The sequence below is a fragment of the Arthrobotrys flagrans genome, assembly GCF_004000055.1.
Source record: "Arthrobotrys flagrans strain CBS H-5679 chromosome Unknown unitig_1, whole genome shotgun sequence".
In the NCBI taxonomy this organism is placed as follows: domain Eukaryota; kingdom Fungi; phylum Ascomycota; class Orbiliomycetes; order Orbiliales; family Orbiliaceae; genus Arthrobotrys; species Arthrobotrys flagrans.
In genome coordinates, this window is record NW_027137556.1 from 3,770,272 (window position 1) to 3,794,404 (window position 24,133).

Sequence of the window (24,133 nt, forward strand, 5' to 3'; positions counted from 1 at the left end):
GTTGGTTTTGATACAGATACCCAAAATGTTGGCATCTCGCTCTTTTCACAATTCTCTGACGTCCTTGGGCGGAAACCCTGGAGGTGGGCCTTATCCTACGGCTCCAGTTGGTCCTCTCCAAATACCTCATATACATGATATCATGCCTCGCAAGAGATCTCCATCGCTCTCGCCGAAGCCTCGTTCTCCACGCTATTCCATTCATGGCCAGCCGAGATCTAGACGTACTTCTCCTCCATCACATCCTCCACATCCACCACATCCTCAGCAGCAGCAACAAAGACGGCCGTCGCCTCCTTCACATAACAACTCATACGGTCCCGGTCCAGGATCTGCTCCAGTATCACCTCGCCCAGTTCCAAATCCAGCCACTGGATTCCCATCTTTTACTGCCGGGAGAACTGTAAGTTTAAAAAAATAACTCTCGCATCTATTATGTAGATGATAAACGATAAACATGCCGATGCTAAATTTCATCATATAGTTCCAATCGGAGTTGCAGCTGCAGAATATCATCAATTGGCAAACTGTCATTTCGAGAAATCTATTCGACGATCCGCCAACTTATCAATCTGTTCTGATATTCCTTCTTCCTTCCGTCCCATCTCCATCCGTAAATAACTTTGTCAGACAAATCCTCAATACGCCCGATCACATTACACACCTAAATAAATGCTGGGAGATCCTAAAACGAAATGATCGGGAAGAGTTGATTTCATTCGGGATGCCAGATCAAGTCGGCGAAATTAGATTCGAGATCTACAGGATGTGGCTTCTAGTCCGTCTTGCATGGAGGATCGTGCAGGCGCTTAAGAACGCCAAAGGTGGTAGCAGAATAGCAGAGTGCGGAGAATTCGTTATGCATGTTATCGAAACGAATAAGGCTGTATCACCCGAGAAGTTTGTAAGTTTCAACCCCCTTTTTGTCAACCATGGGGTGATTTCCGGAATCCGCCGAGTCGGTAATGGGATCAGCTGCCTAGAATGGACTAAAATTACTCCATGTATTCCTTGAGAGGATTGCTAACTTGGCAATGTTGCACAGGACCCAATTCCATTGCAGACATTGGCCTGCGCTTTAACATACCCTCATCCATCATTGTCCCTCGGATCAAAGATTAAGGACACTGTTACACCGCTTCAGAGAAATGACAGAGATATGATGGCAATAGAATACTTTGAAATGGGCTTCCCGCAAAATGATGCATCTGCCTTGTTCCTACCTTCGAGTATTTTTGCCAGAGCACACCAAGCTCGGCTGTACCGTCGCTTAGAGTTGATTCCTGAAGCCGAGGAGGCCGAGCAAAGTATACGCACATGGTGGGGTAAGACAGGCCGTACCATGATGCCGAAAGCCAGATTCACAGACTTGGTCTTGTCCGAAGGCGAGGCGCCTTATGATAACATCATCCTAAAGAATATTGAAGGGTTCTTTGAGAAAAGAAGTGAGAATGGAAGTAGCAATGGTGCGGAAGAGGGAGATTCAAACTCTGGTCGTGACAGTGGCGTCGACGTAGGCCCTGTTCACGAAGAAAATGTCGAACGGAAACCGGGCCCACCTCCACAAAACTCGCAGCGTCCACCGCTACGACCGATGCAACAGCCGCCTCAGAAGGCTTTGCCAGTACCGGGGGACCAGCCGGCCCCCAGGTTGCAACAGAAACGATCCACTGGTGCCCTACCGCCCCTTAAGCCCTACAACCCGCAGTTGCCGAGTGCATCGACTCCTGCAACTGAGCTTCCTCTCCCTCACCCCAAATCTACTCGTTCCCAAGCACCTCCTCCGCGTATGCAGCAACCCCCACAACAGCATCAACCATATCCATCACGCCCTCAATATCAAACCGGATCAACACCATCACTCCCAGCTTCGAGGCCATACGCTGGACCGCACCCGTATGATGAATACACCGGATCCTCTGACAGCCTAAACAGCGAAAAGAGCAATGGCAAGTCCAAGGTCAGAGCTAGCATCGGTGCAAAGCTCGGCTTCCGTCGAAGGAGTTGAACTCGATACCCTATTGGGCCCATTGGCATATCCTAATATATTTCCTTTGTTAACTTGTTACGACATACATCCTTCATGATACGGTTACCATAGACTTCATTTCAACCCAAAACCAGGTTTTAGATGTTTCGGAAACACAAGATCCTTGGTATTCTTTTTCTTTGGAGGACTGGCATTCACAAGAAGCGAAAAGCGAAAGCGAAAATTTTTTCTGTTCTTTATATTTTAGTTATTTGCATTTTGGGGAGTTTCTTCTTTTTGGCATTGCTAACCTTCCTTTATTCACATTTTCTTTGTTTCAACCATTTCCTTAGATACACACAAGCAACCCCCACTGTATAAGTGGCTTTTTTAACACGTTAGGGGGGCTTTACCTTTTTTTGGACTTTTTGGGTTTTGTTGATGATATGATGCTGCATTTCTTTTGTTGGCCGCAAGCGTTCCCTAATGACCCTTTCATTCACCATTAATATGGGTTGAGAATATACATACTTTATTTCTTTCGTGTATAACATTTTCTCGTGCTTATATTATTTTCTTTATCCTATTTCTTTCTGGCCCTCAAATAAAACCGGAATTTCCTTGTTTTGAGGTAATCCACTTCCGTACACGATACCCTTATGGTACTTTTAACTTTTTGATTCTCCTTAGTTTTCCTTTTCCTCTTTGGGGGTTTCTCTGAAGCTCCTCTTGGGAGAAGGCTTGGTTTTTGATACACACACCCAAGCTTTTCCTATGGGTAATATTGTAATAACAAAAAAACGGTATAGTGTGGAGGAGGATGAAGTTTGAAGGGAGGAGAGGAAAGGAGACTTCTGGGGAATATAGATAAAATAGAAATTTTTTTTTTCTTCATAAACTTCCAGGTTTCCGAGTAACAGCGTGACTTGTCAACAGTTCCGATCTCGCTGCTCACGCCACAGCCTCATGCTCAGGGTCCCGTCTTTGATGCAAGATGATGTATATAGAAATTGTCCGCGCAGAGAATGGGTCGGCATCCGTACGGGTGGGTTTCTCCGAAATTACGGTTCCGACAAGCCTTCCCAGCTTATTAATTTTTATTTTGTGCGGCGGATGCTTAAAAATAGGTGCATGCCTCACGAGGCCAAGGGTTCTCCTTGAAGCCACAGTGGGAAGCCTCGAGATCCTTGCGATATATCAAGAGAAATGCGTGGTACCCTACGGGTGAATCCGAAAGAAAGGGTCGCATGGTTAGGGCTGAATCAACGACCATGTCATCGGCTAACCCGTTATTTTGTCGATAGGGCTGTTTAGGCTGCCCTCTACCGATGGAATTACCTATCTAACGAAAATGTGCATGCGACTTCGTGTGGTTTTTCCTTCTGGAAGCACTTTCGAAGCCGCGCTCCTCTCTTTTTTCGCGAACTCATGATGCGTGATAACTCGGCGACAGGCTTGGTGCATGCAGAGTGGACACAACACTGTGGTGAAATTGTTGGATCTGCTTGGGTCGCGAGTTCCCAGCCAATCAAATGTTCCTGTACGTCGCAAATTTACCTGTTTTGAGATTAGTCTCCCCTGACTCGCTTGAGCATCTTGATGCTAAATTTGGCTGGATCTTTAGCACGGGTTCAGGCTTTCCCATAAACTTATCAGAGAAATTAGATGACTTTCTCTGGTCCCTTTTTGGGCGTGTGATGCTTTGCCTCCACAAAAAACAAAAGGACTTCTTCGTCTTGAGCGAATAGGATAACGGCTTCAGGGTATTCAGACGGACAAGGACAAGCGTGGACCGTCGATACCGTTCATCAGTGAGACCTAACGAAACCCTTTGCGTTCATCAAAAGGAAAACCCGGTCGATCCAATCTTGGATGATAGCCTATGATCTTTGTGCATTGATGCATCATGATATCAGTACCCGTCTTTCGACATACAAGCTGGGGAGGGTTACATCGGGGATCCAGTGGTACCGAATTCACGGAACCAGCGAGAAGGGGGTGATTGTTAGTTCGTCCGGTGAAACGGTTAACCTTGCTGGATCGATGCATATTGGTTAGGTATGTTATTTTCCCGCGGAGTGTACGGCGCCGCAGAGCTATATTCGACCACAACTTGCACATGTATGTATGTACCAGCTCCTTGGGTTGCATGTATGTGTCGCATGCACAAATTCTCCAAGTGAAGGAAAGCGACTGGGCGGTGGCAGGGCATACGTCGAACCTCTCGATTTCTCCACTATCTCAAGGGTCTGGTTTAGATCACTTGGAGGACCCTGATTGAGCGGTAGCATGGTTGTATTCTGGGATCATACCTGCATGGATTCGGAAACCCCACTCACGGTTGATAGCTTTTTGGGAAGTGGGTGTACCTATGAACTTTTTTTACCTCCCGCGTGAAGTTACCTTCCGGTGACCGCTAGAGGCTTAGCTAGGTGGAGCGCGGGAAGACAGACATCGTGATGTTTTTGGATATGATACCGAAAGAAAAAATAGACATGGTAGGAGAAATCGGGCTAGGTTCCCGGGTTTCATGGTGATAGAGGTCTCAAGTTTCGATGATGTATAAATCTTGAGGGTTCCATGCCAGCATGGTATGGTTTTTAGTTCAAAACATCACATCGCCACTTCAGAATTGGAAAGTTCTCCACAACAGACAAAATATCCTTAAAACGCATATATGCGTATAATATTTTAATACCTCTTTCTTTTTTAAACCTTTTTTTATCTCCAAGGGGCATTTCACTCGCTCAGTGTTCCTTTGGTGAATTCATTCGTTTTATATCTTTTTGATTACTTATACGTGATTAAAATTTGTAATCATTTTACAACGCCTTTTCTTTGGTTGTTACCCTTTCGTTTCTCCACAGTTCGCTTCGTCTGTCGACTCCTTAAACACCGTCTACGAGTTTGCTCATTCGGTTACGGTGCACTTTCGTTTCTCTTTTGCTTTAATTATAATCTTTACGTGTTTGAGGCCTTTTATATTCTTCTTGGAAATCTTTTTTCACCTTCGTTTTACCTTTGATTACTTTTCTATCTTTTTTAAAACTTCTTACTAATCGAAAACCCCTCTGTTCGAGCTCGAGACTGCAGGAGTGGTTTGATACGGCTCGCGATACAATCAGTAATCTTTAATATCCTTCATCGGAACTCCGCGATTAGAGACATATAAAAACTGTCTTTGGTGGGAACTTGGAATCTCAGAATCAAATCAGAGACATCTGCAATATCACCATCTTAGCTTCAATCGGAACTCGAACCAGCAAAGATTTCCCCGAACTATCTATCCTCTTCCTCTATTAATACCTTATCTATATAAACCTATAAAAAATCCACAAAATGTGCTACTTCACTCAGATCAACAACAAGTTCTGCGGCTGCACCTACTTCCTCTTCACATCCGGATGCACCCCAAACCGAAACCAATACAACTGGCGAGACTGCGGACGAAAGAAGTTGGTCCAGGCCATCGAGGAAGACTTCGTTCAATGCCCTAAGTGTTTGAAGAAACTTGGAGTTGAGCAGGACTTGAGCGCCATGGAGTGGATGAAGCCTGGTTGCAGCATTATGTGAACCACATACATCCGTCCACGATCCCTTCTTTCCTTTTCTTAGAATTCCGTCAGATTTATAAACGATTACGATCCTTACTCCACACTTTTTCGATTCGATACGATCATTACCGCGTACCCTTTACGATATCGATTTTTTTGCATCAGCACCGGCGTCCTTTGAATACGATTTCATTATCACACTCCCTTAGATTATTAGCCTTGCATCTACACCGGCGTTTTTCGGATAGACTTTCGGTAGTTTTGGGATTTATTTCTTTACGGCGTTTGGAACCTACACTTTCTTTTGGACAAGCAATCTTTTGAGCAATCTTTTATACTTTGGGTTTATATATCCTACAGTTGTTTATTTTATATATAATTTTAATATTAATAGTCCTTTTTTGTATTTATTCGTTTGATATACTTTCTTATTTATGCATATTTTATTTGATAGATCGCTGTAAATATTTCATAATATATTCATCCGTTGTATCTTCCCCTCCGTCATCCTCCTCGAATCCTTCCCCTCTTCTACTTCATTCCTCCATTTCCCCATCAAACCTTTCCTTCCCTCTCCATAATATCCCATTCCGCATCCATCTATCTATAACTGTCCCGAGTCCTTATATTATATTCAGAGCACACGAATAAAGTTACAATCCTACAAATAGCAACTGGTATCCAGCTCCTTTACATCAAAATGACGCTCTACAAGCCCATTCTTCTTCTCTCCCTACTTTTTACTGGCACCAGCCGTGCCCTCTGGATTCCTTACCAACCGGACATGCTTCCAGAGCCTATATCTGATCTTCGGATCGGGAAATGGATAGTCTACAAGATGACCCTAATCACATTCATCCGGTAGCAGCTCAAGACCTTACTCACTACGTTACCTCTACTGCAACGACTATGGTTCAATTTGGCCCTGTGACTCGGCGTGATTCGCAAAGCGCACAATCAACATATGCTACTATAACTATGAGGTCCGATTTCCCTCAACTGATTCCGGGGTTGAACAACTTTACCACTAGGTTGAATAATTCGTATGTTTGTGCCTATGGAACATCAAGCTGTGCTCGCATCGGGAAGCCAGTAAGTATTATATCTCCATAAATAGCCATCTTATCATCTAGGTCCTTTACTGAAAGGAAATTTCCAGAATATCTGTTGTCCAGACATTCTCATTATCTCGCCGATCCAGAACTCTTGCTTCTTGCTTCAAAACCAACAAGTCTTTTGTTGGTGTCGTCTGGAGAGTGACCGAAGTTCCCCCTTACCCCCCCAAAAACGCACGACCATCCTGAGGCAGAGCCCATATATGCTCCAGATGGGCCTCGATACAGGGGTCGCAAGACTGCCATCAGTGTCCTCAAGGCAGGTGAAATGGAGGAATGCATTGGAACTCAATGTCAAGACCCGGTTTCAGGCCTCACCAATGGAATCGGGCAGGATCCGATGTCGTTCTTACCCTGACAAAAGCAATTGGCGGCATAGCCACGCATATTCCCAGCGCATCTGATCTTCTCGGCCAAATAGGTGGCAGCAACAATATTGTTAACATTATTGGTGGCATAGGAGGTGCTCTTGGGTATGCGCTTAAGTCTGATGGATGCTCATTTGTTAAGAGTAGCTCGACCATTTGGTCTCGCATATTCTCACCCGGACCCATTCGATCTTTGGCATTATTACTCATCCTTAATGGCGTCATCGGAATGAGGCTGAACCTCCCTAATCTTGCTGAACTGCAGAATTCGAATGCAGAAGTTTGGAACTTCTATACGATACCTGTCGAGCCCGCTTATCTCTTTTCTTTTGTTTTTTTGATGGGCTACGCTTGGTTTTCAAGGAATATGAATGGGAGTTTGGTATTTGCTTTTCATTGGAGTTCGAGTTCAAGGTCCCAATTGTGGGGTTTGGTAATGCCTTTCCTCCCTGTGTGGTTTAATACTTTTTTCAACGTAAATTTTTATTTTATTTTTTATTCTACGGATGAGGAATGCGCTTTGGCCTTTTCCTTTTGTACTACATTGCATAAGCGTATGTCCATATGATGACTGTCTCTTACAGACTCCTGTACTTGTACTCGACGGCAAGCTCCTTTCTTGGACCTAGGAATACAAATACATGGTTGTGTTGAAAATGTGGTAGCGACCCACATGCAAGGTTTGTACGTATGCTCCACCTTTATGGCTGTGAGGCTCGACCCAATCCGAGTGCATTGAAGCTTAGCTTGAAAAATTAGGGGAGAAATCGTTCGGAAAAATGTGGCATTTCTCCAAAAGCTCGTGCTTTCCATCAATTCAAACGAGTTCCCAGCCTGATTCGATCCTTATCGATTCGCATTTCGTATACTTTCGTCACGACCCACATATATTTCGCTTCTCTGCCGCCTACAAGCTGAACCGCCTGAGGTGCCGTTGCCGAGAAGCTAGCGCTGGAAGCTATCGTATTAAATGATAGCGAGTTCCCGACGGCTGCTGGTGCCGTCATCAGTATTTTTTTTTTTTGCTTACGAGGCTTTTGATAGGATTTCACTTTGGTATGTAATTCCGAACCGCTCTTTAAGATGCAAGGTTGTTCAAAACAGTTGATTGACTAGGACCTATCTATCGACCCCTTAGATCTACACTAGCCAATTTTTATTACGACCAGAATATGCATCTAAGGTCCACCTGAAGCTTCGCGGGTGGCACGAAATTGGCGGAGATCCGGAATTTTTGTTTTTGTGGTTTTTGGTTTATTCTCAGTTGGCCCTGGTGCTCTCTTTTACCGTAATCGTCTATACGTCGTACAACCGACCGTGATGGCATCCTCGTCGAGACCGAAGCATTTGACGCCTAGCGGGAGTGGGAAGCAGAAAGCGGGTTCCAACAATGATACCAAAAACGACGATGGCATCACACCTTCACCCGGTATATCGCGAACATCGACACTCCCTCTCCCCAAGAACTCAGGCCTCCGATCGCGATCCATATCACCGGTAAAGAGGAATACAGGCAAAGGGATCTACAAACATGAAGAATACAATGAATCGAATGCGTCGTTATTATCTAATGCTAGTTTTTTGCCGGATACGCCGTCACCGTTGTTACCGCCGGATTTACAGAAGCTGAGGGCTTTCCAGAAGGGGAATTTAAATGGAGAGTTGGGCGGGGATAGTGATGAAGATGACGACGATGGGATGTCGGAGCTGGGACCTGATGCTTCTGTGGTGGATAAATTTGCTAGAATTGTTTATAAGAATTCGGGGATATTGCTTATGCTTGCTGCGCAGGTGTTTGCGTCGACTATGAGTGTTATTACTAGGTTGTTGGAGACGGGGTTTGATACTGAGTTTGTGAGTGGGCTCATCGTATTCTTTTACGGAGGGGGGAGGGGGTAAATTGTGGGGGCTAATTTGATCCATTGTGGGGGGGTATAGCATGCGCTGCAGATATTATTTACGAGGCAGGTTATTTCGGTGGTACTGTGTAGTGCGTATATGCATTATACGCAGGTTCCGCATTTTCCGTTGGGGCCGAAGGGGGTCCGGTGGCTTTTGGTCGCTAGGGGGGTGGGAGGGTTCTTTGGGGTGAGGTTTCTGGAGTTTTATAATGAGAAATTTATTGGAGGGATTATGCTAACCAGAGGTTTAATAGGTCTTTGGGTTATACGTATGTCCATCGAGTTACATGTTTGAGATTATAGCGGATCTTAACAGTTATATATGTGTAGTACTCTTTAACCTACCTCGACGTTTCCGACGCTACCGTCATAACATTCCTTGCACCTTCGGTCGCCGGTTTCGCATGCTACATCATCCTCAAAGAGCCCTTCACCAAAACCGAAATGCTCGGTGGACTAGTATCTCTCCTCGGTGTCGTCCTTATCGCTCGACCAACAGTATTATTCAGCGGCGGCTCCGGTGACCCGCAAGATCAGGGTAGCACCGGTAGCGGCGGAACAGAGCCTTCGCCTACACAGGAAGGTATAAGACTCGACGTTGGAGAAGCAACGCCCGCACAAAGGTTTACGGCTGTAATGGTAGCATTATTGGGCGTGCTGGGAGCTGCGTCGGCGTATACTACGATTCGATGGATAGGAAAACGAGCACACCCGTTGATATCGGTGAATTACTTTTCGGCGTGGTGTGTGATCGTTTCGTTTTTGAGTTTGTTGGTGTTGCCGGGGATTGGGTTTAAGGCGCCGCGGACGTTTTTGCAGTGGATATTGTTATTGGGGATTGGGGTTTGTGGATTTTGTATGCAGTTTTTGCTTACGGCGGCGATTCAGAGGGAGAGGGCGGGGTTGGTTACGCATATGGTATGCTTCAAGTTCTTCCCCTCTCTCGAGTACTTCCTTTAGATGGTTAAGTGGTTAATACGATGGTGGCAATTTTTAGGTCTACGCGCAAATGATCTTTGCATTAATATGGGACAAAGTTCTCTGGAACAGACTGCCGGCGTGGACAAGTTGGATAGGTAGTTTCTTGATTCTGGGGTCAGGCTTCTGGGTTGCTTTCCAAAAGAATCGGAAGAAGAAGATTACGAGGGTTACAAAGAAGGAAGCTCGATCTAAGCGACATGTGCACAGTGGGGATGAAGAGAGGGGATTGGTTGCTGCTAAGGGAAGCGACGATGAGGATAGTGATGATGATGGAAGCGAGCTGGATGACGATGAGGCGAGGGTATTGGATGTTGGTAGGGAGATACAGATGAAGAATCTGGCGCGGTGAATGAGGCCGTATGGTCTTTGGTTATATATTGAGGATGAATGATATTATACGAGTGTGGTATGTATGAGTTTTGATTCCACGATATCTTGGAATTGCAATATCATGAAGAAGAAGAAGAAGAAGAAGAAGAAGAAGAAGAAGAAGAGAAAAGAGAAATGGATTGCTTCTGTTGGCATTAGCGGACCTTTTGATTTTGGATTATCTACTTTACCTTTCTGCTTTTATATCCCGAATCTTTATGCAAGTTTTATCTAGGTTGTGGAATCAAATGATAATGGTGTGTCTCGATTATCATATATCAGATAAGTAGTAATCTATGATTACTATTTCGCACAATACTTTTCTCTATTTTGCCCTTGAATGTATCCTCGAAAAACTCCAATACTCCGTGTATGCAGACCTCTCGTGATTGCACAATGCCTCACTCACATTAACCCTTCACTTCTTCCTTAAAGCGTTATAGTGTTCTCCGAGTCCATACCCCTTCCTATGGTATGCCAGCCATACATCCGCCTTCTGACCCTCATCCCCATTCATAACCGTAACCCCCACCCCCTGTGCCTGCACAACCTTCACAGTGACTCCATATTCCTTCGCCAGTGCCAATAACTCCATATGTCCACCCCACTCCGCCGTATTGGTAACTTTCCTAACATGACCATCCAACGTCTCCCCCTCTTCCAAAAAGGGTACAAAATCATCCGGATGTGATGAAATATACTCCCCCGCCGCCTTCCTAGTAAACGTATACCCCCTCTGCTTCGTCCCATCTGATGAAGGTTCGTCAGACAACGGAATCCCAGCACCTTCCAACCCTACTGCAAAAGCAGAGTATAAACAATGACCATCCGGGGCGATTTGTATTTCTACCAATCCATTTTCTTCGAATAGTTGTTTCATGCGTTCTGCTTCTATGGCGCGTAAGTTTGGTTGCGATGCGGCTTCCTGTTCGGCTTGGGCGGTGATATTTTCGAGTTGGGCGGCGCGGCGGGCGAGGCGGGCTTTGGCTCGGTTGGGCTTTTTGGATGATGACGGTCGTATCCTTTCATGGTTTGTGGGGGCGGCGGGGTCTTCGAGGGTGGTTTCTTGGAGTTTGGAGGAGATATCTTCGTCTTTTGGTACAACTTCTGGCCCGGAGTTATCTGCTACGGCCGGCTCTGAGGGATCTTCGTTTTCTTCGCCGGCGGCATCGGGGTTTGATTCTTTCTCTAGCGCTGCGATTTCTAATGCTTGTTTTTCTTTTAACTCTCGTTCTAGACGTTCGCAGTCGTCGTTTACACCGCGTCGGGTTTTCTTGGTTGCGGATTTCTTCTTCTGGGTTATTACGGATTGAAGGTCGCGGAGTTGTTTCCGGTGGAGGGCGAGGAGGTCCTCCATGGTTGAAGATGATGATGGAGTGGAGAGGATGTAGTGAAGTTGTTCGAGTCAGGGAAGTTGGAAGCTACGAAGCCTGGAGCTTGGATTTGTGCACTACTGTTGCATTTTACGATCACAACATATAATTTGGACAAACACATTTTGACGGGTACAAAGGGATTCCATCCATTCTAACCGACGAGACCGAATCTACTAGTCTGCAAACCTATCGTCATCAAAAGATAATCGATGGAGGGTCTAGAAGAAACAAATCTAGTCAAGCTATCTCTATAATAATCGTAAAGACAACCCCTGTGCATAGCTAGAATAAACGGAAATAAAAACAACAATCAAATGAGTAAACGACATGATTCTTCCAGCGAAGACGTTAAGCCACAAAGTTATGACCAGAAGTTATTAAGAACGCGAGATGTTTGGTATAGCTTCGTCTTCAGGAATCATTCCCTCTTTGCATGTTCAGAATCCCTCCCATCAGAAAGTAAATAGGGTCTGTCGTGTGTGTAGCAAAATGATCGCACTGTTTGCTTTTGTCCAAAAGGTACAGAAGAATTATCTGTCAGGATAGTGCATGCTGAGGAAGAAAAATTAAGGACCAGGGTGTAAGAGGACCGATGTGCAAATCTAGATCAAGTAAGAACAAAATATCAGCTTCGAAGCTGCTGACATCAAAAGAAGGACGCTATGGTGAAGGGAATCCAAGGAGAATATTTATCGTGTCTATGCTTTGGGGGTACAGAAGAGGCGAGGGAGTAGAGTTGGAGAATTAGGCACCACTGCATGGGCCTATCGAGCAAGAGTATGGGGTTTTTGTGGAGGTTGGGGTCAAGGGGGTTACTTGACAACGTGGGCCGTGATAATAAGAAGATAGTACCAAGAAGCGGAGAGTACTGAAAAAAGAAAAGAAAAAAACCAAATCCGTAATGCGCAAATGCAGGCGCTCGAGAATAAGTCGTAATGAGATCGCTAAATGCTTTTCAAATTCGAAGCCGAAGAGAACGACGGCGCATTCTCAGAGCGATGGGTCTGGGGGCCGGGGATTTATCGGCGCCGGAGGGATCGGAGGGCCCTCTTCTCTCCCTTCAGCTGCTTACGCAGCCTTTCCTACAAAGTTGAGATTATGTTAACGATGGCTTGTTTCTAATAGGAGAATGTGTATAGTACCTTTTCCTTCTTCCCCACCTCCTCGACCACTTTGGTCGAGGACTTGATGATCTCCTCCGCAAACTCCGCCACGGCCCTCGAGTTTCCGATTGGTAGCTTAGCTACCTTTCCCCTCAGCTCCAACAGCTCCCTCTCCGCCTTGACGACCTCGTCGAAGGCCCGCTCGTGATCTGCCATTAGAGCCTCGTACTTGGCTGTGAGGCGGACGATGTTGGCCTTTGTGAGCTCATCTAGATAGCTTGTTAGAACATATGGTTCTCTAGCGGTTGAATTTAAGAGATCACTTACCGCTCACCTTCTTCACCATCTCCTTTTTCTTGATCTCCCCCCTCTCGAACTTGGCCCGCAGCGCGTCGAAGGCAGGCCCAGCAGGTCCCTTCTTCCCCTTCTCCGCCGCCCCCTCCGCCGCCTCACGGTCCTCCCGAGGAGAGACCGGGGCTTTGGACATCCCCTCCACGACGGCTGACCACCTCTTCAGGATGTCTTGGACATCCTTGTCCGTATCCTCCTGGTCAACCCAACCACGGGTGACCCGCTTTTCCCCAAGCAGCATGGGGCCCCATAGGTGCCTGTCCGCAGGCAGCCTACCTCTTTCGAGGCGGTTTCTGAAAGAAGCCCACCTCTCGACATTCGCCCTTCGGGTCTTTAGTTCCTCCACCTTTGCCTTCTTTTCCTCGGCGTGACAACGAGCATTGAGGACGATTGCTCTCGTCCTCTCCGGGAGGCCTTGGTACTTGGCCTCCTTGTTCATCCGCTCCTCCACAAGGAGACGGATCGCCTTGTCGCTCCCTGTCGTCTTCGGCGTTGTATAGTCCCGGATTTTAAGGTCCCCGAGGACCTTGTTTTGGGGAGTCACTGGCGTATTTTTCGTATCTGCCAATCCCTTGGGGCCCTTTTCGTTAAGGGACTCTAGCTTAGCAACCAGATCCTTGGCCCTTCTGATTCTCTTCGCTAGCTGGAGATCCGATTGAAGGTCATTGTCTTCAGAAAATGTCCCCAACTTCCTCTTCTGGGCCGAACCCGTATCTTTCGCCTCTGGTTTCTCTGCAACTGGCTTGGTTGCTCCCGAGGCTCTCAGGCTGCTGTAGGCAGGCAAGTCTTTGATGTTCTTGGACTTTCTGGAGTGGAACATCTTTGTCGATATCTGATCCAATGGCTCAATGACTGGAAGATATGTTAGGCAGAGAGGGGGTGGTGGTTCGTACTGAAAACGATACTGACGGAATGTATGTTCTTTGCTGGGGATGAAAAACAGCAAAGAGGATGTGCGTGAGAGGAAGGTGTCGAGACTGAGACCAAAAACGGTGGTCCGAGGGAAGGAAGTAGAAAATAAGGAAAGAAAGATATGGATTATCTAAACCTTAGTAGAAACGATGTAACCGATCGTTTCAGGGATTTTCTGGAAGAGCTGCGAAGTTGATGTCGTTGCTAAAGATGGCTCAACAATGACTGGATGCTTGAGGGATGCGAGATCCGAAGGACAGGTGAACAGCTAAAACAGGTGTTCGAGCAGTCGGGAAACGATGAGAGGAGTCGAAGAGCTTGTCTTTCCTTACGAAGTGAGAAAGACAGAAGCAGGAAGCAGGTTTTGGACAAAGAGGGGGATGAAATGAATAAGACGCGTCTTGAAACCCCAACTTTCCGGATGACGAGTGTGCAGATGAAAGACGAAACTTTCAAAGATGAGGGAGTCAAGAGAAAGGGTGTTGTTGATCGTTAGGCTCAGTAGCTGCTCTTAGGGAACTAAAGAAGCTCTGATGCAGGACTGGAGGTCCGAATGTCGGGCTGCTACGATGAAGCAGGAGCTTATTCGCAACGGAGAACAGATGGATTGAGAGAGTACAGACCAAGAGGACGGCTTTCGAGCAGTTTCAAGATGACCGTGAAGCTTTCAAGAGAGCCGTGGATGTTCAACCGAACAAGAGAGGATTGTAAGGAAGAAACAACTGTAGGGGAAACTTGGAAGATGAGTTGCAGTTGGTGAGAGAGAGGCAGGTGAAGCAATTGACGAGAACGAACAAGAGCTTGAAGTCAATCAAAAGATATGGAGGGAAGAATGGAGAGAGCAGAGGATGCAGATACGATCTGGAGTGAAGCTGATGAGAGTTATTCACGAGAAGATGTAGCTGGTGTCTGAAGTGGGAAGCTGATGATGGTGTTGGTGAAGGGAGGAGGGATGGAGGAGAAGAAGAGTTGAGAGATGTAGACGGTATACCTTTATACGCGCCGTTGCTACGGCCTGCCACAAAGTGCTTCCAGCTACAAATACGGGACCCAATTACCCTTCACACAACCTATAGTCTCATACAGGGCGATTTTAATGATGCCCACAAAATCAAAAGGCTATATTCATTGGGATCCTCGTAGTATCAACCCGGTCATGGCGAAAGCCCGTGGAGAAGGATCGAGGGTCTGTCCTAATCGATCAAACGTGAGCTACAAAGACACACCCACTTTTGACGTTTAAAGTACTAGAGAGCTTGCTTCTCGCATAACCAACCCTTCTTCCACTAGAGCCATATGGTTGTTGAGTGCTTATATACTTAAGTAACCATTTACTCCAATTTGTAGATACTCAGATACACATGTCGACTTCGAAAGGGTTTGAAGGAATGGCATAGACAATAATTATATATGAATCTTTTCTGAATATCATATTAAACTATGCAAAGATACCGCAGCAGATAACATGTCATACTAGTATACTACGGGTGAACCACCATCTTCATCAGACAAGTATTCTGTGATACATCACTGCGAGACCATGCATTTGATACATATAATTTTTAACATCAAAACAACACATATGCTCTCTAAATTCCAACATCCCGATCCGCCAAGCCGATCTTGCACATAATTGTCACCACTTCCTGGATAAAACCGACAGAACTAGGCCTGATTATCTCGAAAGCTGTCAAGGGACGTCCGAATAAGCTTTGCAAGGCCCTGATTCTGTCTCCTTCCTCATTCCTATGTCGCCGAATCATTTCGGACTTCCAGGCAAAAAGCGAGCTGTACGCCGTCCAGATCTCGATATCGCGCCTATAAAAAGACCATGGGTCAAGAATCAACCAATCTCCCAGAAATTCAAATCCCAGAAAATCAAAGTCTCGGAGCCTCCCGGGCCTCGTGTCCGAAATCCTAGGCTGGGCTTCTTAGCACCGATTCGGACTGTCAATGCAAGAGACACCGACTAGGAAACGTCATCCTGTTCGAGGTTGTCGCGACGGCTTGTTACAGCTGTGTTGCCGATAGCCGAACTGGGGTTTGCAGCGGTTATCATCGGGTCGCATTTGGAAGGTTATCAACCGACGCTTCCCACGAACGAGAGCTCAGGTCGATGCGATGAGCATCTGCCGATGCAATACAATTTTTGAAATTCATTGGCGTCTCTTTAAGCTTTGTATGTAGGTAGTACCAGGTCGGCGTGCTTTTTGACGAACCTGCCAAAGGTTAAAAGCGAATCAAAGGCTACCATGACGTCTCTGTGGCTAGTACTCGATGAAGCTCAGCTTGTGGTTCCCTAAATGAGGTTATATGGACAGTGCTCCCAAAACAGGCACAGCTCCGTGTGACCAGAAACATAGTCAAGTCCTGTAGGGCAACTGGTATAGAATGTAATGGTCCGCGTGACTCGGAAGTTCATTCTCGATTTGCCCACTACACCCAGATTCGGACTGCACATTATCTTTGTTTTACGTTTCTTTGTTGAGAATTACTTAATCTTTTAGCACAGCGAAGAGCGCCTCTTTCAGTTGTGCTTTCAAAGCATTGAACGGTAAAGCATTGTCTCCGATGCCAGGCCGGCCGCTTTGCGAAGGGTGTTCTTCTGGGGAAGCGCAGGCAACCATCGGCATTGCAGTAGCAACAAAAAAAACATGCGCGGCATCAATTGTGAAAAACAACTGCTACCCTTGTGGATCCTTCACCAAAACTTCAATCCTGTGTCGGGCTTGGATTTTATGATCCGGAAGACGTATATATTGAATTTTCTGGTCCCTGGATTGTAAATTATCACGTCAACCGTATGATTCGAGCCGTTATCGGCCCGTTTGTACACGTTGGAAGTTTCAGTATAATACTTATCTATAGGTCAATTGATATCGTATAGTATGCTTAGCGGTATGCATCCGTGACTAGCATATGTGACCTCACGAAAAATGCGTCACCTGGTGGGACCTTAACGTTCCGAAGTGATAAGGCAGTTCTCCTGGCGCAGGCAATTGCAAGCCAGCAAGCAAGCTTAATTTTGATTAACTAATGGGCAAAGCCTAAACAAGACCCCCAACAGTTAGAGCTCTAGCTTGCAACTTCGCACTATATAAGTTGAGACAACTGCTCGCAATAGCGTCCCTTTTCAGTACCTTTTTTTTTTTTCTTTCTCTTTTCTTCAGAGCTCCAGAGTTTGGACAAGAGGAAAAGAAATTTTCTTTAGAATACCCCTTATTGTGACCCATCAACCTTAATTGGACCAGCTTTGAAAAAAGACTTCTATCTTCCTCTGTGCTATTAGAATCACGGAAAGTAGGAGAAACCATACCTACATCCAAATTATCCAACACCCCACAACGCAGTAGTCACCAAATACATAACTTTCAAGACCCATTCCCACATCCAAAATGGCACCAGCAGCAGTCCCAATCGCAGCAACAGCTTCTGAGCTGACCGTATCTGCCATGAAGACCGACCTCGCAAAAGCAACCAAGCCACAGCTTGATGCTTCGAAACTTACCTACACCTTCAATAAACACGGAGGAGTTGTCCCTGCCTTGGACGACCCAATCCGTAAGGAACATAATTCGTCGACTGATGTAAGAGGTCCAATTGAACCTCTAGGAGACCTTTCGAGCCACAAGCTAACGTATGATCCTTCATAGCACATGTTGACGGTGAAGTGGACTGAAAAGGGCGGCTGGGAAACACCTCAGCTCCGACCCTATGGACCCCTCGACATTATGCCGACTGCATCTTGTATTCATTATGCCACCCAAGCCTTTGAGGGCATGAAAGCGTACAGAGGTGTCGATGGCAAGCTCCGTCTCTTCAGGCCGGACCTCAACTGCAAGAGAATGAACCTTTCCAGCACTAGAATAGCCCTCCCACCAATTGACCCCGAGCAACTCGAAGAACTCATCAAGAACTTCGTTTCCGTTGACTGTCCGAAGTGGCTCCCAAATCCCGAAACCTTCATCTATCTTCGACCGGCAGTAATTGCTTCCGGTGCTGCTTTGGGTGTCCAAAAGCCGAGGGAGGCGACAGTTTTCATCATTGCCGTCCTCTTCCCAACAATGGAAATCCCTAATGGTATGAGATTGCTCGCTTCAAAGGAGGATATGGGTGTTCGCGCCTGGCCCGGTGGTCACGGATGGAGCAAAGTCGGAGCTAACTGTAAGTTCCTTGTAATCAGCAAAGCCGAATGTTCGAATGCTTACCCAATAATTCCTAGATGGTCCAACTCTCCAAGCCCAAGGTGAGGCTCGAGAACGTGGTTTCGACCAGATTCTTTGGATCCTCGGATCCGAAGGTCGTGTTACCGAGGCCGGTGCCTCCAACTTCTTTGTTGTTTGGAAAAACAAAACCTCTGGCCGTCTGGAACTGATCACCGCACCTCTCGGTGATAAGATCATTCTCGATGGTGTAACCCGTCGCTCCGTCCTTGAGCTCGCTAGATCTCGTCTCGCTCACAATCCAACCGAAGTTCTTAAGGAAGTTCAACATCTTGAGAAACTCGATGTTGTCGAAGAGAATTATACGATCGATGACATCGCTGAGGCGTATGAAAGCGGAAGACTCGTCGAGGCCTTCGCCTGTGGTACCGCATTTTTCGTTGCTCCAATCTCATACATCCAACACGAGGTTGATAAGGGAATCGAGGTGCCAATGAACACTACAATGGCGGATGGATGCAAGTCTGGTGCTTATGCTGCCACCATCAAGACATGGTTGAAGGAGATCATGTATGGCAAGGTTAACCATCCATGGGGAGTTGTTGTCAATGAGAGAGGTGCTCAGTAATCACCCAGAGGGTGAGATATGTTACCGGATGTGGAAAGAGTACCCACCTACGTCCTCTCAAGGTAAATTCTTATGACCTACGTTATATTGCATTTTCTTTTTTTTCTGGTGTATAAAATTTCATCACACTGGGTATTGGGAGGTTTCAGCCTTGTAATTAAGGCCAACTCCTTCTTTCTTCATATTTGTTTTATTACTTCATCGTCTAGCCTTACTACCCACGATTGTTCTCAACGCTTTCTTCTTGTACTTTAATGCACGATACCTTTACATCGCCTTGCTTTTTAATAGAAATAAAGAATAACATTTCCAAAAGTTGATATCCAGAGTACCAATCTATCGTAGATATCTCGAGGGAAACAAAAGTAAGGTTATGGCCAGTTTGGTGTGTTCCAGACCGCCCAATAGGAAACCAATACTCATAGCGTGCTCATACTGGAATTTGCTTGGCCAGCCAAGCGGCCCTATGATGCTAATGCTGCCCTCGAGGAGGTGAATCTCTGGACATCCTGAGGAACCAAGGAATCTACAACGACCCTTTGAATGTGTCGTCCTGGAGTGGTGTTGTGACCCAAACTCACGGTATCCGAAGCCGTATAATAATTCGGAGGCCCGGGTAGTGACCCTTAAATGATCATATACCGACTATGCCGACATGGTACCGGGTGGGTATCATCCAGCCCACTAGCCGGAAATCCAAATCCCGGTACGTGGATCTTATTCTTGATATCCATATTATATATTCCGTTCCTCTCTGCCCTGTCAATACACTCCCGGAATCCCCGTTTCCGCAATCTTCTCCAGCGCCGCCGCGAACTTCTTACTCTTCACCATCTCCTTACTCTCGTGATCATAAAACGGATTCGATATCAACTTTATATACTCCGTATGTATCGATTTGAATACCTAACACCGTAATACCCATTAGCTCTATATGTATCCCAATAACCATTCTAGCCTTTTCATTGGGGTGGTAGTTTATACATACGGGTTTCAAATCCGCCTCTCTAATCGCTCCTCCCAACCCCCCACCACGTGTACTTAATGCACTGCTACTATTAAACCCCTGGTCAACGATAACTACGAACTTAACGCCCGTATTCGTCATCCAACCATACGCTGCCAACCGTTCGTCAATCGCAAAGAGGAGGCCGAAGTCCTGGTCAGCAGTCTTTTGGGGTAATCGGGCTTCAAAGACGTCTAATGTGGAGTGTAATAAGAGATGTAGATCCAGAGACGTTGTGAGAGAAGTGGAAGGGAGAGGCAGGCGGGAGTTGTAGATGTAGATTGGGTTGTTCTGTGGAGACGTATTAGCTTGCTGGGGTTCGGCATGAGAGGGTGGGGGGAAGTGAGGTGAGAGGCTAACCTGCTTGCCGATGATGGCAATGACTGGAATCCCAGGTGTTGAAGCCATCGTGATGGTATGTATCTACGGAACGGTACGTGATATTGTGACGTCGTGATGTCGAGGCCCAAGTCGTGGAGCTTGAGCTTGGGTGGGAGGCCGGGATGCGATATTACCGAATCGGGACACAACACAAATAATACAACAGAGTATCGACAACGAAACGTATGACAATTCGACAAGGCTCCCGGATATCGGGCAATTTACCCGGGCGACACCGTTTCAAGATACGGCAAAGGATGGTACGATTATTTTCTCGACTATGGGGTAAACATATCTTTCCGATTCATCTATCTCCTTCCTTTGCAAAAAACGAAGAGTTCAGCGTCGTTATTCTTCCAATCGAATCTCCAAAGTCAATTCAACTTCTCCACCCCAGCCCTATAGCCTACTGGTCTAGACTCACAATGGAACGAATAAGCACAGAAAATGAACCCTTCATCTTTAAGGAATCCCAAGAGCTCGGGGAGTCCCGCGATTGTCAAAAGCCATCACGAGGCCTAAAGTTTCTTTTCAATCCGGCGCCAATTACCATCGCCGTTATAGCCACGGCCATAACTTCATGCATTTTGACTTTACTAGTACAATCCGCATATTTCGCATTTATAGAGCCGATAACGGCCCAAGATAAAACTCCACAAGCGCAAGGATCAACTTCGCTCCCGAATTTAAACGTTCCGACTTGTACGAAACCTTAATTTTTCTGTTCCCTATATCTTCCCGTCATGAACACTATACTTTTGCATCCCGTAAATCTAAGCGAACATCTGCAATCAAGAACTCTGATATAAAATGCCAAAAACCTGTTTATAGTAGGAACAATCTCCAAGATCTTCCAAGACGATCCAATATACCTCAACCGCTCAACCGAAGAAGGAAGGCAAGCAAGCGAGAAAGCTTGGAAAGGCTTAATCCCCAGTATGTATATCTTCCCCATGTCCACCACATTCCGCATGTTGCACCTGCCATCTTGGAAACCCCACCATCACTAACCAGGCACATCCGCTCCCGCTCCCGCAATCGCTACGAGCAAAACGGACATATTAGACGGCCGTGGCTTCATCTCCTTGTCAAAGCTTATACAATCTTCATCTGCTCCGTTACCAGAATCCCTTGTATCCCAGGATACCACGCATAAAGGCCAATTCGCCGTCTCCTCTTTCCATCAACTACACTGCTTGCACATGATCGTAAAATCCTATTTTAGCGCGTTGGAGTCTCATGATCATGATGTTGTGCATACGAAGCATTGTTTAGAGTATTTGAGGAATAGTATTGTTTGTGCCGCAGATTCGGCTTTGGAGCCATGGAAGAAGGAGCTTAACGGTGTAGATGGGTTTGGAAATGTACATATGTGTAGGGATTTTGAAGGGTTGTTTAAGTGGGCTGAGGAGTTTAGGGCGACTGATGTTTAAGAAGTTGGATTTGTGGAGGGTCGGGCATTCATGCACGTGGATTCCGCGTACCAGTCTATTTAGTGCTAGTCACATAGTTTACAAGATTCTAATTTGAGTAAAGAGGGCATGCCAATGGGTCTACATGCATATTATAATCAATTAGCTTTGAATGGAGTGGAGATCTAGAACATTCCCACAATCGCAAGATTAGGAAATTTCGTTTTAATATTAGACAAATGCTCTCGGTTAGATAGATAATATTACAACTATTAGGAATTCGAAACCAATAGGCCTCAAAATATATGATCCTTGACATGATATCGTACCATAGTCCCCAAAAAACGCCGATGCAATGAGGTGTTTTTAAATGCCATTAACATTCACCAAAAAGAAAAACAGTTCGCAATAAATTTTAAAAAGGAATAACAAAACTGTAAAAAGAAAATCGTAAGGCCGAACTCAAAGAGCCAGGGTATAGTGATGCCGATATGCAAACTTTTCTCTACTCATTCTATGTTTGTACAGTTCCCATTTTCGAACGATGACCTCTCCATCTCAGTTATCGCCGAAGGTTGGCGCGTACTTGCTCTTCTGCCTGAGCCTCTTGCCAAACTTGTAAAAGATGAATGGACAAGGTAGCAAGACTACGCTGACAAGCGCCAAAAGTGTACCAGCCCAGTTGACCTTCAAGGAATTGAACATGTAGGTTGCAAAGAGCGGGAAGACAGCGCCGAAGATGGATCGCAAGAATGTATTGGCTGCGATTGCTGAGGCGGCAAACATGAGGTATGCGTCAATGATGTAGTTGAGGCACTGCAGGAAGATGAGGAAGATACCGGCGCCAGTGAAGATACCGGAGACAGTTGGAACGATCCAATGGATATGTGGGTAGTTACCAGTCCAACCGAACCAGAAGATACCGATGGGAAACAGGAAACCACCAAGCATTGCAGGCGGGAGACGTTTTTCGGGGATTGGGATACCGCGGTTGGCTTTAAGGGCTTTGAGATAGTATGGTTCCCAGAGGAAGACAATTCCACCACCCATGAGCTGTCCAAGAATGAGACCGATGAAGGGAAGTGAGGAGTTGCCGCCCGTGATATGGTGGTACTGAATGAAAACGATCGGGTAGGCTGTAAGCATGAGATAAAGCATACCGTAGATGAAGGCAATGTAGAGGGAGATGAAGAAGACGATTGGTTCGGTAAAGAGGAGCTTGAGAGGACGGGACAAGTTCTTTTCGACGAGTTCCTTAAAGTCAACTTCAATTTGTTCTTGTTTGGCGTGAATACCCCAGTTCTTGGTCAATCGTCGGAGTGTCCTCGCTTTTTCTACTAAAACGACGGGAGCATAGGTTTCCTCGAGAAAGATGAGGTTGAGGCCGAGCAAAACAAAACCAATGATAGCGGTGATCCATTCAGTCCATCTCCAGCCAAGGTGACTATAAGTGATGAAAGAACCGGCAATTGGTGCTAGAAGCGCGGGGACCGAGACAGTAAGAGCAAATACGTTGATGGCATAACCACGATGTGCATTATCCCAAATATCAGCGAATGCACCACCGACAACAGCCAAGGGACAGGCGGCGAAGAGGCCACCGAAAAATCGACAGATAATAATTGTCTGAAGATCCTTTCCACTGGCGACACCGAGTTGGAAGATAGCGAACCCAAGATTTCCGAGAATCAATGGTAATCGTCGACCGTACAATTCGGAGAGAGGAGCCCAAATCAAAGGACCAGTAGCGAATCCAAGGACGTACAAGGAGACACCAAGAGTACCGACTTCAGTGCTAACACCGAATTCTCTAGAAACGGCAATGATAGCTGGCGAGAAGATGCTAGAACCCCAAACACAGAAGGCACAAGTGGATGCGAGTAAGGCTGACAGGGCAAACTTTTTCTTGGTAGCCCAGTTTTGTGGGTGCATTGGATCATCTAAAAAATGCATGTTAGTCTATACACACACCTAAGTTTATATAGTATACATCTGATACATCGGTTAGAACCTACCGAATCCCTCGAATTCCACAATGTATTTCTCAATATCCGGAAGATCAGGTGGATAGTCTTTCCCACTACCGAATGGCGGCAGCTTTTCCTTCCTTGACCTTGTCCTCGTAGAGTCCGCACCGATGGTATTTGCATGGACGGATTGGGCTGTTCTGGTTCTCGAGATGAACGTCCTTACTTGTTCAGCTTCCACTCCGTCCCCAACATCTCGAGCAGTTGCAACACGGGAAACAGCAGGCCCTATTGATTCGTCTAAGGAGTTTGAGTAGTCTGTTTCTTTTTTATGCAAAGCAGAGGCCTCTAATTCCAACCGTCGCTCCTCAGTGCTAGAGCGGGTGTGGTGGCGGCGAGCATCCTCTTCTGATTTGACAAGTTCGAGGTCGAGCTCGTTCATTGTGTTGGCGCACGATTGTGTGACGTTATTCCAACAGGTATAGAAAACAAATTAAGCCGAAGGAGCGAATATGCGGCGATGGAGAAAATGATACTATCGATTGTAGAGATATTAAAGATATCTTGGAGATAATAG

The 24,133-nt window shown here is 46.1% G+C and overlaps 8 protein-coding genes across 8 annotated transcripts; 4 read left to right on the forward strand and 4 right to left on the reverse strand.

The window, feature by feature from the left end:
* Window positions 1-25: 25 nt before the first annotated feature.
* Window positions 26-2,008, forward strand: DFL_009143 (uncharacterized protein; the record flags this gene model as incomplete). The annotated part of the gene is made up of 3 exons (XM_067638984.1): window positions 26-403; window positions 485-904; window positions 1,046-2,008. 3 exons carry the CDS (start codon window positions 26-28, stop codon window positions 2,006-2,008), a joined length of 1,761 nt encoding a protein of 586 aa, XP_067486818.1.
* Window positions 2,009-5,308: 3,300 nt separating this feature from the next.
* On the forward strand, window positions 5,309-5,542 carry DFL_009144 (uncharacterized protein; the record flags this gene model as incomplete). Its single annotated transcript, XM_067638985.1, has 1 exon — window positions 5,309-5,542. One exon carries the CDS (start codon window positions 5,309-5,311, stop codon window positions 5,540-5,542), a length of 234 nt encoding a protein of 77 aa, XP_067486819.1.
* Window positions 5,543-8,326: 2,784 nt separating this feature from the next.
* DFL_009145 (uncharacterized protein) lies at window positions 8,327-10,237 on the forward strand (the record flags this gene model as incomplete). Its single annotated transcript, XM_067638986.1, has 5 exons — window positions 8,327-8,860; window positions 8,945-9,094; window positions 9,162-9,176; window positions 9,238-9,825; window positions 9,905-10,237. The coding sequence occupies 5 exons, from the start codon at window positions 8,327-8,329 to the stop codon at window positions 10,235-10,237; spliced, it is 1,620 nt and encodes a 539-aa protein (XP_067486820.1).
* A 438-nt stretch (window positions 10,238-10,675) lies between these two features.
* DFL_009146 (uncharacterized protein) lies at window positions 10,676-11,614 on the reverse strand (the record flags this gene model as incomplete). The annotated part of the gene is made up of 1 exon (XM_067638987.1): window positions 10,676-11,614. The coding sequence occupies one exon, from the start codon at window positions 11,612-11,614 to the stop codon at window positions 10,676-10,678; it is 939 nt and encodes a 312-aa protein (XP_067486821.1).
* A 1,137-nt stretch (window positions 11,615-12,751) lies between these two features.
* Window positions 12,752-13,907, reverse strand: DFL_009147 (uncharacterized protein; the record flags this gene model as incomplete). Its single annotated transcript, XM_067638988.1, has 2 exons — window positions 12,752-13,005; window positions 13,064-13,907. The coding sequence occupies 2 exons, from the start codon at window positions 13,905-13,907 to the stop codon at window positions 12,752-12,754; spliced, it is 1,098 nt and encodes a 365-aa protein (XP_067486822.1).
* A 3,487-nt stretch (window positions 13,908-17,394) lies between these two features.
* DFL_009148 (uncharacterized protein) lies at window positions 17,395-18,790 on the forward strand (the record flags this gene model as incomplete). Its single annotated transcript, XM_067638989.1, has 3 exons — window positions 17,395-17,586; window positions 17,653-18,163; window positions 18,222-18,790. 3 exons carry the CDS (start codon window positions 17,395-17,397, stop codon window positions 18,788-18,790), a joined length of 1,272 nt encoding a protein of 423 aa, XP_067486823.1.
* Window positions 18,791-19,552: 762 nt separating this feature from the next.
* On the reverse strand, window positions 19,553-20,204 carry DFL_009149 (uncharacterized protein; the record flags this gene model as incomplete). Its single annotated transcript, XM_067638990.1, has 3 exons — window positions 19,553-19,696; window positions 19,779-20,087; window positions 20,157-20,204. 3 exons carry the CDS (start codon window positions 20,202-20,204, stop codon window positions 19,553-19,555), a joined length of 501 nt encoding a protein of 166 aa, XP_067486824.1.
* A 1,943-nt stretch (window positions 20,205-22,147) lies between these two features.
* DFL_009150 (uncharacterized protein) lies at window positions 22,148-23,998 on the reverse strand (the record flags this gene model as incomplete). Its single annotated transcript, XM_067638992.1, has 2 exons — window positions 22,148-23,529; window positions 23,605-23,998. The coding sequence occupies 2 exons, from the start codon at window positions 23,996-23,998 to the stop codon at window positions 22,148-22,150; spliced, it is 1,776 nt and encodes a 591-aa protein (XP_067486825.1).
* Window positions 23,999-24,133: the final 135 nt, after the last annotated feature.